The sequence below is a fragment of the Guillardia theta genome, assembly GCF_000315625.1.
Source record: "Guillardia theta CCMP2712 unplaced genomic scaffold GUITHscaffold_49, whole genome shotgun sequence".
In the NCBI taxonomy this organism is placed as follows: domain Eukaryota; class Cryptophyceae; order Pyrenomonadales; family Geminigeraceae; genus Guillardia; species Guillardia theta.
Genome location: NW_005434625.1, coordinates 31,844 through 47,434, shown reverse-complemented (window position 1 = coordinate 47,434; position 15,591 = coordinate 31,844). Strand labels below are relative to the sequence as shown.

Here is a 15,591-nt window from a genome sequence, read left to right as displayed (position 1 = left end):
TCATCCCATCGAAAGACACACATCCCTCCCCCCTCCGCTCCCTACGAGCCGGGGGGGTCCAATCTGTTGTTTTTTCCTCCCCCCCCTCCTGGGAGGGCTCATCCGGCCCTCCTCAGAGAGTACCTTGTCCCAATCGTTGTGCCCCGCTTCTGGATCATGTCAGCGATTTACGAGCTTCACAACCTCGCAGGGAGGCGAGGGAGGGAGGGAGGGAGGGATACGAAGGGGATTGGAGAGGGGGAATTGCGGAGAGGAAGGAGCATAAGGGATGAAAAGCTGGTCATGTGCAGGTGGATCGTGCGCGAGGGCTCTAGGGGCTACTTCACGTCTGTCACCTTTGTCTCGATCGAGTCGGTGAGGACGAGGACGAGGACGTGGACAATGGAGGCTCTGATTGGATACAGCTGCTGGACAGCTTCAGGCCTTGCCTGCTGCTGACGTTTGGCGGAGAGAAGGAGGAAAAGGAGGAGGTTTTGACCAGGGGAGTAAGATGGAACTTCTCCTTCTGCTCTCTCCTGTCCGGCTACGGAGACTCGATCGTTTGTGTGGGGTCACAATCTGTGCAACATGTCGTTGAGGAGGAGAAAGAGATGCAGGAGCAGGAGCAGGAGCAGGAGCAGGAGCAGGAGCAGGAGCAGGACGAGCGTCCAGGCTTGCTGCTGTCCTTGTGCTTCATTGGAGGGATCGACGAGCAGCACCTTAAATGCGCAGACGGCATCTTTCTCAAGGGAGACGTCAAGTGAGACATCAAGTGACGTAACAAGCACTGTTCTCACTTGCTTCCTCTTCCTCCTCCTCCTCCTCGTTTTCCCCTCGCTTGCGGCACTTTTCTCGTCCTCGTCCTCGTCCTCGTCGTCCTCCTCGTCCTCCTCGTCCTCGTCCTCGTCCTCGTCCTCGTCCTCCTCGTCCTCGTCCTCGTCCTCGTCCTCGTCCTCGTCTCCTCCTTCTCCTCTTCTTGAGACAGGTGCATCATCGAAGCTTGCACCCTTGGGTTTAGCGGTCATCTCAACGGCAGTGCGATCGTATGCTCGCATCGTGCACAAGTCCCTTCCTCTCTCGTCTTGCTCAATTCTCATGCCTCCCGCAGCTCCGCATGACCGGCAGCACCTTGCAGGACAACTCCTGCTCCCTCCTGCTGACCTCCTTCAGCAAGTGAGCGCAGCGCGATCTTGACCATGAGGAAGCTGAGCGAGCCGACGGCAGGGCGAGAGCGACTGAGTGCAAGCTGGTGAGGGCAGAACGACATCTGCGAGTTGGTGAGAAGCTGAGGGGGAGGAAGAGGAGGAGAAGGTGAGGGTGATGATGGACAGATTCCTCCTCCTCCCTCCAGCTCCTGCGTTGCTCGATAGACGCAAGAGCAGGAGAAAGGTCGACAGGTGGCTGTTCTGCATGCGTCCTTCTCATCTGATTTTGATGCAGATGCTGCGGCGACTCTTATGGAAGAAGATACAGGAGGAGGAGGAGGAGGAGGAGGAGGAGGAGGAAGTTGGCTGGGTGTGTCAAGTCATGTTGAGGTGGTCTCATCGATCATCGTTATTGTGCTGATCAACGTCTCAGCGTGTCCGACGCAAGGACGAGAGGAGGGAGGAGGGAGACTGTTCTGGGCACCTACATGGCAGCCAGGGACAGAAGGGGAACATGGCAGAATGCTGCCAACTCTCCCCTCCTTGTCCGCATGCACAACTCGACGAGCTGATTGCTCGCTTGCTCCTTGGGGTTCCCGATAGGAAGAGGTGTCGTGCCTTTCTTCCTCGTTCCCTCCGCTACCCTACTGCCACCGCCCCCTCGCCTTCCTCTCTCCCCTCCTCTTCCTGCCTCCTCCGTTCCTCACGAGCTTCAGGCATTACCTCCTACAAGCCGTCCAAGACTTCAAATCTCGACCGCCCAAGGTCGCCCTCAGACTTTCTATCCCTGACTTCTTGCCCTTCCTCCCACCGCCTCCTTCCCATGACTGTCTGTCCGTCGGTATTCTCCTCCCCTCCCTTCTTCCCCTCCCCTCCATCTTCATCCTTTCTCTCTCTCTCACTGTCACCTGCAGATCGACGAAGATTGTTTTGCTACGCGCGTCTGTAAGATCGCCAAGAGATACAAGGAGGAGCTAGTCGCGCCGCTGCAGGCCTGCCATCCTCCCACCCTGTCCTCTCCCTCACTTCTTGCCCAGTCGCTGTTCGCCAGCTTCTTCTTCCACCCCTCCTAGCGGGTCGTCGGCAGGAATCGAGAAGATTCACAAGATTTATTAATGTACAACAAACTCACGCATGTTCCCTCAAACACCTTGATCCTTTTCTCCCGCCAGCGCACAGGTAGCAACCACCGGCGGCTTCCTGTCTCTGTTGGGAGGTACGCACAGACGTCCCGGCTTGAGCTCGAAACCTTGAGGACAGACAAGTTGGCGATTACCTGGGCAAGGAGCAGGACGAGTTAGGCGGAGGACTACCGCCACGCTCACGAGGACAAGGGCGAACACAAGGATGATACGCCAGATCTTACTGAACTGACACTGACATGATCCCCCGGCCACCTGGAAGCGCCACTCGCCGTCGTGAGCAGGAAGGGTAGGGATCATGCGGTGAAAGTTGAAGGCAACCGATCGCTCAACATCTTGAAGGCGGGAGTCGAGCAGCTGCACGTTGACGTTGAGCTTGTTGGAAAGGGAGCGAACAGTGGTGTCTGTCGTTCCTACACGGGCCTCGACGTCTCCTACCTTCTGCGTCACAGCCCCGACCCTCTGGTTCACCTCCTTCACGTCTCGCTGCACGTTCTCAACCAACTCCTGCATCCTCCTGCCCTGCTCGAACAGTTCCTTGTACGACTTCTCGTCCATCCTTGAATTCAACGAGATTGCATTCAGCCCGGCAAAGCACATCGTCTTCACTACCGCAGGTCCTGCTTCCTCCTTGTTTGCCAGCGCAATGCCAATCACCGGGCTCTCCCCCAACGCCACCACCCGCCCTTTGCCACTTCCATCGCACATGGGGCCAATGTAATCACCGCATGCCACGCGCCCCTCGACGACCACGGGGACCTGACCAAGGAAGCAACACCAGTGGCCTCTCTCCTCCTCCTCAGGAGTAGGGATAGGCTCTCCCTTCCACTTTGCGTTCTTGTCGGACACGATGAGGTAGAGGCAGCCTGACCCTCGCGACGCATCTCCTTCGAGTAGGCCGTCTCTCAAGCAAACGATCGCTCCGTTCTGGAAGGGAGCAATGCCGGCCTTCCTCATGAAGAAATACGCTTGATCTCCACGAGCATCGCTGTTCCAGATTGTGCCCAGAATGGCAGTCACGTCGTTAGAGTCAAGCATCACGTCCTGGCCGAAGTTGTCCATGAGGAAACGAGACGGCTCTCGTGACAACAGCGCGAAGGAAGGATCATCGATGGGGTCTGTCAGCTTGGAGGGAGATGAAGGGCATTCGGGCGAGTCATTCGCAGGGGTGGAGTTGTTAGACGTCGAGTTCTCGGGACTTGTCGTCGCCGTGGAGCTCAGAGCATCCCCTCTGCTCTTCAAGGCGTCAGCATAGAGATCGCCTGCTCCGGTGATGTCAAGAAACTCTTGGAGTGAGATCTGGAACTTGTCATGACTGGATCCTAGGGTCACCCTTACTGTTGAGGCCTCGATCCAGTCATGCTGCACAGGAGCAGGCTTGCCATCCTCTTTCTTGGGTCGGAACATGGTGCCCGTTGCAGCCCACTTCTCGCCCCTGATGAGCGTGAAGTGGGTGGGCATGCGGCTGAACGGTCTATTACGAGCGTTGTCGACTTTCTTGCCGCGGGTGTACCTCAGCTCGTTGAAACGATTCTCGAACGCTCGCCCATCCAGCACAACGTAGGCCGCCTCACCCTGATCCCACCGCAACGCCGTGCCCTCTTGCGCGATCTTGTCGATGACATCCGGGAGACGGAGGAAACCTGTTCCGAGCCTTCTCTCGTCGTCGTCATGCTTCGAGTCGGAGTCATACAAGCAACCATGAGATTCAACGCTGTGGCTGCTCTCAACTTTTCTTTTCTTGCTCTCGGTGGATAACTCTGGATACAAGTTTGTTCTGGCTGAGTTCAAGTCTTCAGACTTCATATTCATTTGATTTTCCAGCACAATCTGGTTCGAGTTTGCAACCTGCTGGTTGCTCATCCAGGAATCCTGCGAACCCTGAAAACCAGCCGGGCCTTGATTGCTGAACACGTTGTAAGATGAGTTCAGGGGAAACTGAGAAGGATCTCCCCCATGTGTGTTGTAAGATGGGTTCAGGGGATACTGAGAAGGGTCTCCCCCATGTACCGCAACAAAGGGTTGCGGCATGATAAAGTTCTGCATTGAGCGAATACGACGTTACTTCAGCGAGAAGGCAAGGTTCTTGATGAGGAGGGGTGCTTGATAGTTTGATGGGTCTTGAAGGGAAAGAGTTGTCTGTGAAAGGGATAAGGTCCACGCCAAGTCATACAATGGAGGCAAAGGCCATCAAAGGTTGAGAAACAGGAGGGAAGACGTTCTTAATCCCTGCATAAATCTGTCTAGTGCATGGCTAAAGTACGCGAGAAATGAAAATAACAGCAAAACATCAAACTGGTCGACTATTTCTGGGATTCGCTTTACAGACATTTATGAGCAGCACATGCGGGTTCTCTGCTCCAAACTTCTTTTCAATAGATACTCATGCGCATACCCTAGTGGGTAAGGTGTTGCAATCGATCTAAGTGGCCGTCAAATCGATCTCTTTTGTGACCTACTCTATATGAAAGACAGCAGTCCAAGAGCTCTAGAACTGTCTTCATGAGCTGTTCTTCTCTTCTTGCATGATCCTATCGTTTATCTTCGATTGAAACTCTAACCCGCTTCCTCCTTCCATTCCCATCCCCCCGTTAGTTCTAGCCCATTTCCATATGCTCACATTGCTGACTTTATTGGGGAGCAGGTCTCATTGGGGTAGGGGTGGAAAAAACTTCAAGACTACCCCATGAAATAATCATGTTTGAGGGGGTAATGGAGCCATCGGTCTCATTGGGGGTGGTTTCAATATGACGACAGGGGTAGCATAAAATGTGAGTAGTATTAGCTGTTTAGGAGGGGTAGTGACTGAGGAATGAGGGGGTAGGGTGAAGTGTCAAAACGTCATGGGTGGGAATGAAGAGTGTTCTTGCGATGAGGTGCGGTACCCCTCTAATGCTGTAGCTGACGACCCCTCCTGCTAAATTTGAGGGGTTCTGTTCAGAAGGGGTCCAGAATAAATCGATGAGGAGAATGTACTGGCAAATCACTTGAGAGTCATTTAGATAAAAAGGAGAGAATGAGAATATTCCCAGGGGTCTTTCACTAGGTTCAATTGTTTGGGGTAGGGTATGGTTATTGGACTGCAGGGCAGGGTATGTATTATTCTGGGGTGGGGTAGACTGGGGTGAGGTAGGGTAGGGTGGGGTAGGGTAGCGGCAACAGAGGCTGCAAGCATATTGGGATAGTTTGGTCATAGCGAGTCCTATGGCTAGAAGATCTATCATTCGGTAGGGCTCAATGTCCTAGGAAACCAATATGACCATAGTTAGTACAGTATCTTCAAAGTGGTGAGGTCCTAGCATAGTCTTACCATCCTATGCTTCAAGTACGTCCGTTGTACCACCGGGCTCATTGTCCTCGTACTGATGTTTAACTTATCTTTGAGTAAAGAGAGAAGAGGGTACTATACATTTAACTTAAGTTTGAGAAAAAAAACTACCCTTGTAAGACCGGGCGGCCCGGCCGGGCGGCGGGCCCCGGCGCCCGGCTGCCGGGCCCACGGGCAGCCGGGTCTCAGGAGTCTCAGGCTAAACCAGGCCTAACCCAGTCCGACAACCGTGACCGTCGGACTGGGCAGCCGAGTGGCCGCTGTGTCCGATCTGGCACGGTCACCGTCGCCCGGCCGCTGATCGCGGGGCCCGGGCCCGGCCCGGGCCCGCCAGCCTTGAACCTGTGAACTTCGCCGTCGGAAGCCGGCGTCACTGGCAGGGAGTCACATGATCGTCAGAGATCGGGCCGCGCCCAGGATGCCATCATGAGCTCTGAGCGGCTCAGTCTCACGGTTCTAGTAGGCTCAGCCTCATAGCCTAGGCAGGCCCCGCCCGGCGGCCCGCTGAGTTCAACTAGTACCTCGTGATAAGTTCCAACTTGAACGCAGGCGTGCGCCTGCCTCGGACTCACTTACTTCAAGTTCATCAATCAAAAAGTCATCAGTCAGCTACTGATTCCTCGCCCCGACCCCCGCGATCGAGTTTGTAGTCCAGCAGGTGAAGTTTGCGGAGATGGTCAGAGATGTCAGGGAAGTCGCTCTTGGTGGCGAACTCTTCAGCCGTCCTCCCTTGGTTGTCTTTGATCTCGCACAGATCCCTTCCTCCCTTCTCCGCCAGCAGCTGGACTGTCCTGAGGTGGCCCCTGCCAGCCGCGTAGTGCAGGCACGACTTGCCGCTGTTGGCCCGCATGAGGAAGACATCGAGAGGGACGCGCTTGCAGAGGAAGAGGACAACGTGCTCTTGCCCGTTGTCAGCAGCAAGGTGGATGCTTGTAGCTCCGCTCTTGTTCTTCTGTCGGATCAGCTCGTCCCCGTTGGAGAGGCCCAGCAGGAGCTGCACGCACTCCAGCTGCCCGTACTTGCTCGAGTGCATCAGGGCAGTCTCCTCCTGGTGGTTAGCATGCGATGGGTTCCCGTTCCGCTCGACCAGCAGGCTCAGGCAGTCCGTGTGCCCGTTCCGAGCCGCCAGCAGCAACGCGGTGTCGCCATGCTCGTTGACGAAGTTGACGTGGCAGCCGGCATCCAGCAGGAGTTCAGTCAGCCTCGCATCTCCTTGCGAGCTTGCGTGCATGAGCGACGTCTCTTTGTCGTGCCCGAGCGGTTGGTCGACGACGTCGTCCCCGAGGTACCCGAGGAACTTTGACAAGTTGACCGCACACTGACGCACTCGGACCTCGGTCTCCTTGTTCTCCCGCGCTGCTCTCTTGCTCTCGTTGTACTTCACCCACAGCTTGCCGCTCTCGAGGTTCCACACCTGGAACATCGAGATGGAGGAGATGTTGTCCTTGGTCACTCCCGCGTTCATCACCCAGTAGTTCAACTTGTTCCGCGCGATCTCCTGGATGTTCGAGATCTCCTTGACCTGCACCCGGTGCAGGTGGTTCTCATTGTAGTTCTCGTCCGGGCGGGCTTCGTGATCGTTCCGCAGCTCCACACACTCGTTGAGGATCTTCTCCACCACTGCCAGCCCGTTCCCCTCGTCCTTGTACAGCTTCGGATCGCGATGCTTCTCAAGCAGCTCGTTGAGGTACGAGTGCAAGTCTCTGTCGATCTCCTGGATCATGAAGTTCAGCGACTCGAGGTGCAGCGTCTTCCTCCTCGACTCGATTTGCTCGCGCGTCAGGCTCTTAAGGTTGATGTTGACCCGCACGTTGAGCTTCACTACCTCCGAGGCACCGAAGAGCTCCAGCGACGCCGGCCCGACGACCTCGAGGTTGGAGAGCGGAGGGAACAGCATCTCGTGCTCGCTGGGATACTGCGACAGCCACGACACCTGCAGGGCAACATCAGCCCTCCTCCTCCTCCTCCCGCACTCCCTCTCACGTCTGCTCCTCGGTCCACCTGCCCAACATCGATCTCCAGCAGGATCGGCAAGTTGCCTCCTCGGTTGAGGTAGTTGAGGGCAACTCGCTTCTCGAGGGAGGTGGACATGAAGGCTGGCTCCACTGCCCCCTTGAAGCCGTTCTTGTCCGCCCAGAAGAAGAAGTCAGGAAGAGTCATGGCATTCAGCCCGCGGTAGACTTTGCGCTCGACGGGGAGCTTGCAGAACTTGGAAAGCTTCACAATGCCGGAGGCGATCATCCTGATCGTTGTGACGTACTTCATGCCTCCGACTCGCTTCGCGCACATGTGCTGCTTCCTCTCGTCCATTTTCTGATGCAGAAATTCCCTAAGAAAGCAGCGTCAGGTTGCAGGGCAGGAGCTGGGGCCGCACCTGATCGTGGGGTTGTACAAGTTGTACATGGGGCCTGTGTAGAGCCGGAGCCCGATGAGCTCCTCTTCCGACAGCTCCGCCAGCTGACACATGGGCTCTTTCTTCAGGTCAGACACTAGCTTGCGCATCCTCTTGGTGTAGTTCTCAACGTCAGCATGAGAGGTCTCGCCAGGGTAACGCACGTCAGGCCTTGGGTTCATCACAAACTCCCACTCTTGTTTGGGGGTGGTTGTGTCTTCGAGGTACCCTGCCACGAACGGCTCCTCTGACTCGTGCTCCCTCGCCATGGCCTCTCGCACGTTCTTATGGGGCAGGCCGATGAGATTGTCTAGCCCCTCCATGAAGAGAGGGAGGTCAACGAAGATCGCCTCCTGCTGCCCCGAGACGAACTTGGATTTGGCCTTATCATCTTCCACGATTGTTGCTTTCATCGTCTTCCTCATCTTGTCCAGAGAGGATTTCATTACTCTTTCGATGTCCTCTTTCAATGAGTTCAGACTTTGCTGGATGGCACTGGGCTTATACATCAAGAACTGCAAGGGGTCTGTTTCGTCCTCATGGATTCCTTGCATAAGCTTCAACGTTATCAGCTTGTTCAGCCCCAGGCTGTCGACCCAGTTCGATATCTGCCGCCGGCACCTCCTTTGCATCAGGCATTGAGTGAACTCGTTCCTATCGATCTTTCCGTTCCCGTCTTTATCGAGCAACTGAAAGACCAGGTCCGTGTCTCGTTTCTCTATATGGAATCCCAGGTTCTTGAGAGAGTTTTCAAACTCGTCTCTGCTCAGATCGTAGCTTGCATCCGTGTCAATGGTGTCGAAGAGCTCTTGGATCTTCCTTCCTGCAAAGGCCACACTATCAAGTTGATCGAGGATCCTGTCGGCGATCAACGCAAGCTTCTCGTTCTGGTTTACCATCGCATCCAATATCGAGTTCTTGCGCATGATGGCCAAAGTCTCTCTCTCCTTCTGCTCATTCTCACCCACCAACGGAGAGGAAGCGCTGAGCTTGTCAGCAAGCGCCTGCAGCTTCCTGCTTTGCTCCTGCAGCAACGCCTTCATCTCCGTGACGGAGACCGTTCGGCTGCTGGCTCTCTCTGACATCATGGCACTTGCCTGCGCTTCATAACGTGCATCTTGTTGTATCAGGGCTGTCATGAACCATGGATCAACCACTGCATATCTGCTTCTGTTACCATCCCCCCCGTCTTAAGTTTCAAGGTGCTCAGGACCAAGTGAGTTGTAAACCCCTGTCAAGTCTTTCAAGACATCCGTTGAGGCCCATCCCTTGCCGTCATGCTTGTTCGATCCTTGTCCTTGTCATCGCCCTCCTCCTCGCCCTCCTCCTCGCCCTGCCATGCCTACCGTCGTTCAGTTCCAACGTCTCTTCTACAACTGTTGTTATTCGATTGTACCACAAAAATGACTTTTACTGCAAACACTTTACAAAGTAATATATATATATAATTTACAATACATATAAATGAAGCCTTGTGTGCAGACTGGATGAAAAGTGGGGTAGGGGGAGGAGGGAGGGGGAGGGGGAGGAAGGGGGAGGGAGAGGAGGAGAAAGCGTAGGGAAAGGGGTGGTCAGTGGCAGGATGTGTTGGTAAGTCAGACAGAAGGAAGCGAAGTGAAGATCCAGAGCTGCGAGAAGGGGATGACGACCTAATCGTCGCATCCTTGCGATACGCGCGCTGTATGGATGGGACTAGGTTCAAATGCAGCGGTCTGCACGAGGTCATTCAAGTGAGGAAGAGGTTTTCGGACAGATGACGGGCTCAAGAGACTAGTCGATTTATCACCACTACGAGAATGAAAGTCAGGATCACGAGGAAGAGAGCTATCGATGAAGCCATTCGCAAACGACCCGCCACCTTTGCCGACATCGGCTGCTGAAGTTTGTCCTTGAAGGAATTCGATGAGAACATAGACCAGATCGAAGATCTGCGCTCTGTGAATGACAAGTCAATCTCCAACCAGTGAATGAGCAGCTTGATGTTGGAAGCTCACCTTTGGATGAAGTCTCCGAAAACTTTCTAGAAAACTTTCTCACCGCAAACCCTTGCTCTGCATTCACAATCCAATCACTCAAACGCGTCAGCGCTTCTCCTCACGTCACCTTTCTCCCCCGCAAAGTAGACTCTCTTCCTGAGGTACTTATAGCTGACCCGCAGCTCGGACTCGTTGGTGAAGATCTGCTTCCTGTCATCCTGTCGCAGCCTGTCGACGTCATTTGCCTCCCACGGTTGCTCGCAGGTGGTGATATGGCCGTCGTACTTCATCCACCGCGGATACACTCCCGAAGCTCGGACCCGGTAGCAGAGCATGCTCTGAACTTGGTCCTCCCACTTGTATGTGACCCTGAGGGGAATGAAGCCGGAGGGAGCCTCTTCCTCGATCGTGTTGATACTGTATACGCCGTCCTGCTCATCCTGGAGGTACTCATTTAGCGCGTGCTCGCTGCACAGGGGGAAATCCTTGTCCTCGATCCTATGGCCCTCCTCAAGGTACGTGCTGAGCGTCTGCAGCGAGAAGTCCGACTCCCCTGTGTCGTCCAAGATGTCGACGGTGCTGTTGGCGAAGAGAGTGTGAACAGCGGGATCGTCGAAGTACTTGAAGCGGATGCGCCTTGACTCGTCTCCCACATCGAGTTGTTCCACCCTCCCCCTGTAGGTCCTCTGGCCCTTCTCTCCGCTCGTGGAGTACACGGACAGCAGGATGCCGGGCTTCACTATGGAGGATAAGAACCATCGCAGCAGCGCCAGGTCCTGCACCGCCTTCCCGTAGACTGACTTGCCGTTCCTCTTCAAACTCCATGTGAACCCCGTCCCGACGATGATCTGAGCATGTGCATCAGTTACAGCAGTCCTCTCGCAGCCAGCCAACTCACCGAGATCACGTCAACTCTCCCGTCCTCCAGCTCTTTCATCTTCTCCTCCGAGATCTCGGCGGTGCGCGAGGACTGTACAGGAGCATCGCCATGAAGCGTCAGCAGGGCGTCCTGCATCGCCTGTCTTAGCACAAGCTCCGAGCGAAGCTCCCCGTCCTCCATCTCCGCTGGTTGACCCCTGGCCCGAGTAGGTCCTGCTGCTGACCAGAACAAGAAATAAACTCTGAAAGTTTGTTCCGAGGGAATAGACCGGGCATGCTCGTGAGGAGGGGAGAAGAGGGAGAGGAGAAGAGGGAGGGGAGGAGAAGGAAGGGGAGGGGAGGGGAGGGGAGGGAAGGAGTGAGGAAGGGAAGGCAGGGAGGAGGGGAGTAGAGACGTAGAGGAGTAGGAGCAAGGGAGATTTTAAGGAGCAGGGGGGAGTCGGAGGAGAGAGGACATGTAGCAATATGCGATACGAGGTGTCGTAGTTTATGCAGGCAGCAAGACAAGTGAGATGTACAACTCTACGTAGCGCTCTTCCTTGACGAACTGACTTGCAGGTCAAGTAAAGCAGGTGAGTACGAGCGAGTACCTCAGCTTCGACCAGGAGGTTGCACAAGGAGCTGGTAGAGAGATTAAAGCAGTCGCTGTCTTGCTGAAAGAAGAGGACAAGGTCTCGTTGCCCCTTTGCAGTCCTGCAGACGTCAGTAGCCAGCAGACGTCAGTAGCCAGCACTCCCCACGACCTCTCGACACCTTCCCACGAGCATGTCGAACTGAAGGTCCGACCGCATGCGCGACCAGAAGGCGAGTGACACTTCCTCGCTCCCCCACCAGCCCCACAAGTCGACCATCTTCACGTCCACCACAAGGGTGTCATCGTCCCCCACCTGCTCGTCACAGTCGTAACCGCATAGCCCTCCTCCCGTCCCACTTGCCGCTCGCGCCTCCCCAACTGCTGTGAAGCTTGCCTCCCACGATGCACGAGCTCTGGTAGCGGCGTCTGCACCAGCGGCAGTCAGGTTCACACCGGCAGGAAAGTCTCTTCACCCGACTGCTCCCACCAAGACACCAGGCCGTACCCCACCACAGGATTGAGCTCCTTGAGGCAGGCGGGCAGGACGATGGCGTGAAAGTTTCCTATGCCTTCACCGTTTCCTTTCTGCAAGAGGAACATCAGTACCCTTGTACTTCGCTCCTCTGGTCTGTCCTCCCCTCCCCTCCCCTCCCCTTGTTTCTACTTCTCCTCTCCCCTCCTGTTCTCCTCTGCCGTTCTCTTCCTCCCTCCCCCCACTCCTTGCCCTCCACCGGAGCTTGCCTGCAGCATCTCAAGGTGTCGTCGACCTGCGTCGGAACCGAAGAAGCTGCTCTGGTAGAACAAGGGGGGGACGGTGACGTAGGCCTCGACCACCCCCTCCTCGATGAGCCTCGGAATCCTGCAAGCACCCAGCTCTCATCCAGCAGCAGGCCCAACAGACTCGCTACATGTCGTCGAGGCCATGGAAGATGGGCACGAGGGCCCGAGCAACCTTCTTCGCTCCTCCTTCCGTCATGACGATAGCGCCTGTGCATGCCGGTCGCACCGCCCTGGCGATGCCGAGGAACTCGGTGTTGACGCCTGCGGCCACGTTGTGGAGGAGAGGCTGGCTGTAGAGGAGGCCCTGGCAAGAGCGTCGGGGCTGAGAGGAGGAGAAGAGGCGCTGACCTGACAGTCTTCCCAGCAGTACCTGAGACTCCCGTGTCAGACTGAGAGGCAGGGCTGAAGCTCTACTCACTCGAGGTAGAGGATGTCGCCCGAAGGCGGGAGTTGGGAGATGGCGAGGGAGAGGTAGCGGAGAAGGGCAGACGGCTCGAAGGCAGGGACTAGATCGTCCTCCATGATCGCAAACCAGGGAGAATGAGAAGAGATGGCCATTTGTACCTGACAAGTCAAAGTTCGTGTCAAGTGAGGGAGGGAAACTAAAGGCCCACCTGCTGTGTGTACGACAAAGCGTGTGCGATGTAAGGTTTGATCGCGTCCTGACCAAACTTTGCTCGGAGAGATCGGATGCCTTCGACCGAGACTTTCCCCTGCTGTACGAGCTCCTCTTCCTTCACGTCTCGTCTGCTGATCGTCAGGGGGAAGGAAACGTTCTCGAAGCCAAGGCGATGCAGCATGGAGGCCATGTGTTGCTGGGAGCAGCAGGCGGTCAGAGCATGGCAGCACGAGGAAGTTTATACCTTCCTGTCCTCTCGCTCCCGAATGTTCATCACCACCACCGGCATCTTCTCCACCTCAACAACTTGGCGCTCCTCTTCTTCAGTCCGCGTGCATTGCAAGGGCAGGGCAGCTGTCAGAGTCTGCTGAAGGGAGGGAGAGGCGAGGATGGAGTTCATGAGCAGGACGTTGAAGGCGGCAGACCGCAAGGTCACCCCCCACCACTGGTCCAGCAGCGCCGGCATGCGGAACCATCCCGTTGATGACGTCACTTCCGTTGGAGGTTCGCCGGGATACGCATCGAGCTGCTGCGTGACAAGGATGAAATCCTGGGGGCTGAGGGGGATGAGGAGAAATCAAGAACGTCATGTCTTACTTGTTGAGGGAGCTCATGCGGAAGCGGATGTCTCCTGCTTCTTTCCTGCTATAAGCTTGTAATACCTGAGTGAGACCATTACCTGACCTCTTTCATGATGGGAAAGAAGGGAAAAGGAGAAGGGGGGAGGTAGGAAGGGAGGGAAGGAGGGAGGAGGGAGGAGGGAGGAGGGAGGAGGGAGGAGGGAGGAGGGAGGAGGGAGGAGGAGAAAGCAGCAGCCTGACCAGCTTCATGTCGAGGAAGGAGACTGAGATTTCAAACTTGAAGCCTGCTTCTCTCGTCTCCGACGCCTGGCCGTAGAAGCCAATGACCTGCGACTCGTGGGCGAGAGAGCTCACCTGCAACGTCTCAGCAACCTCCCCAGCAGCCGATGCAGCAGCAGCTCACCTCCTCCTTGAGGCAACTCGTACTCGACTCAAAGTGCTGAAGCTCCTGCTCTGCTGGCTCCTCCTGTCCGTCCTGTCCGCCCTGCTGCTGCTGCTGCTGCTGCTCTTGCCCCTGGTGCTCCTGGTGCTCCTCTTGCTCCCGCTCCTTCTCTCCGAAGACGATGTCCATGTAATCGATATGGGTGGAGCCGACAAACAGGGAAAGCTCGATGACGTTTCTTTCCTCCTGCAGCTGCTGTCGCGGCACCAACGTCACGATTGCGCAAGGGCGCGGGTCGTCGCAGTTGACGTCGATTGGAGGAGAGGGTATCCCGTTGACAAACACATACAGGGTTGTGTTCTCAGTGTAGGGAGACGTGAGGGGAACGTTTGCCAGCTCTCCGTACAGGAAGCAGGAGATGATGACCTTGAGAGGTACATCGTCAACCAGCCTCCCTCCCTCCTCGTCCTTCTCCTTCCCTCTCTTCCCCTCCTCCTCCTCGTCGTGCACCAGGTAGGCTTCTGTGATGCGGAAAACAACATCTTGCAACTTCCCCGTGCAGAGGTCCCCAGCGATCCCCATGGTGCCGCAAAAGCACACGTCCTGCTCCCCGCAAGACCAGAACTTGTGCTGCTCCCGCTGGCTCCTGTTGAGCCTGAACCTCCTCGCTATCACCGCGTGCAAGCTTGTCCTCCCACTGACGTTCAGCATGCGAGCTGAGAAGCCGAAGGTGCTGGGAACGGAGCACACGATCTCGTCCATGTTCGCCAGCGTCCAGTGGTCGACGAAAACTTTCAGCAGCTCCTCCTCGTCCTGCGTGCAGTCGACATGCCCGACCTGCCCGTCGTAGAAAACAAGGTCCTTCTCCCTCCCCTTCATCTCCTCCGCATACTCCACATCGTCTGTCGACAAGAACATCTTTACGCACCTGCCCTCCCGCTCCTCCCGCTCCTCCCGCTCCTCCCGCTCCTCCCGCTCCTCCCGCTCCTCCCCCATCTCCTCCACAGGCTGCTGTGGCTGCCGCTCCTTTTCCTGCTGCTCTTTTCCTACTGCTCGTGCCACCTCGAAGAACATCTCTGCCTCCTCTCGGCTCATGATGGCGTACGGGCTCGTCTTGCTCGTGCCGAAACGAACCTGAAGGCCTACAGTGATGCAGCCGTCGAAGGAGCTCCAGAGCCTGTTCAGCTCCTCCAGCAGCCGCCCAGCTGGCTCGAGGAAGTACCGCAGCGCCGCCATGACCTGCTCTGGGGATCGGACGCCCATGGAGCGGAGGGAGGAGGAGTAGAACGGGTTGCGCATCAGGTCGACGAAGAAGGCCTCGTTGCATGTGATGTAGACCACCTGCTCCGGGTGCTCCTCCGTCAGGTTGCGAGTCAGCAGGGTGACCCTCAGGTTCCTCCTCGAGACCCGGTCATCGAGGTGCACGGAAGAGGCGAGGAGGAGGTGGGGGGGAGGGGTCCAGTCGAAGAGACCCCCCGGAGAGCTGAAGTACTCCTGCAGCGGTCGAGGCCCCGGCCAGTCGATCGCCAGCGCGCGTCCCGTCACGATTGCGTACAGCAGCGTCGTCGTCACCCCCAGCAGGCGGTTCCCATACCCTGTGCATCCCATGAAACCCTCCTCCTCCGCCGACGGCCTTGGCCCATCCACCATGGCCTTGCAGGTCCAGACAGCATAGCGAGCGGCGGAGGGATCGCCGCGGGTGATGGAGGCATGGAGCTTCTGGTACTCGAGCAGCCATGGCTCCTGGATCCGCAGCGAGTCTCTTTGCCCCTACCCGCCCACGCATACGCATGCAAGAGGAGGGCGAGACAAGT

The 15,591-nt window shown here is 56.5% G+C and overlaps 5 protein-coding genes across 5 annotated transcripts in view; 1 reads left to right on the top strand and 4 right to left on the bottom strand.

The window, feature by feature from the left end:
• GUITHDRAFT_110964 (hypothetical protein) overlaps positions 1-743 on the top strand; it is a gene marked incomplete at both ends in the record, with an annotated part of 2,105 nt that extends 1,362 nt beyond the window's left edge. The window contains 2 exons of the mRNA XM_005829837.1: positions 291-354; positions 405-743. Of these exons, the coding sequence (XP_005829894.1) occupies positions 291-354; positions 405-743 (403 nt within the window). The remainder of the gene's footprint in view (positions 1-290; positions 355-404) is intronic.
• A 1,523-nt stretch (positions 744-2,266) lies between these two features.
• On the bottom strand, positions 2,267-4,312 carry GUITHDRAFT_110963 (hypothetical protein; the record flags this gene model as incomplete). The annotated part of the gene is made up of 1 exon (XM_005829836.1): positions 2,267-4,312. The coding sequence occupies one exon, from the start codon at positions 4,310-4,312 to the stop codon at positions 2,267-2,269; it is 2,046 nt and encodes a 681-aa protein (XP_005829893.1).
• A 2,090-nt stretch (positions 4,313-6,402) lies between these two features.
• On the bottom strand, positions 6,403-6,843 carry GUITHDRAFT_57845 (hypothetical protein; the record flags this gene model as incomplete). Its single annotated transcript, XM_005829835.1, has 1 exon — positions 6,403-6,843. A coding segment is annotated over one exon (441 nt), but the record flags the coding sequence as incomplete, so codon positions are not given.
• A 1,570-nt stretch (positions 6,844-8,413) lies between these two features.
• On the bottom strand, positions 8,414-9,327 carry GUITHDRAFT_153392 (hypothetical protein; the record flags this gene model as incomplete). Its single annotated transcript, XM_005829834.1, has 1 exon — positions 8,414-9,327. A coding segment is annotated over exon 1 (658 nt), but the record flags the coding sequence as incomplete, so codon positions are not given.
• A 911-nt stretch (positions 9,328-10,238) lies between these two features.
• Positions 10,239-11,040, bottom strand: GUITHDRAFT_153391 (hypothetical protein; the record flags this gene model as incomplete). The annotated part of the gene is made up of 2 exons (XM_005829833.1): positions 10,861-11,040; positions 10,239-10,810 (listed from the first exon to the last, which is right to left on the bottom strand). Coding segments are annotated over exons 1-2 (556 nt in total), but the record flags the coding sequence as incomplete, so codon positions are not given.
• Between the last annotated feature and the right edge of the window lie 4,551 nt (positions 11,041-15,591).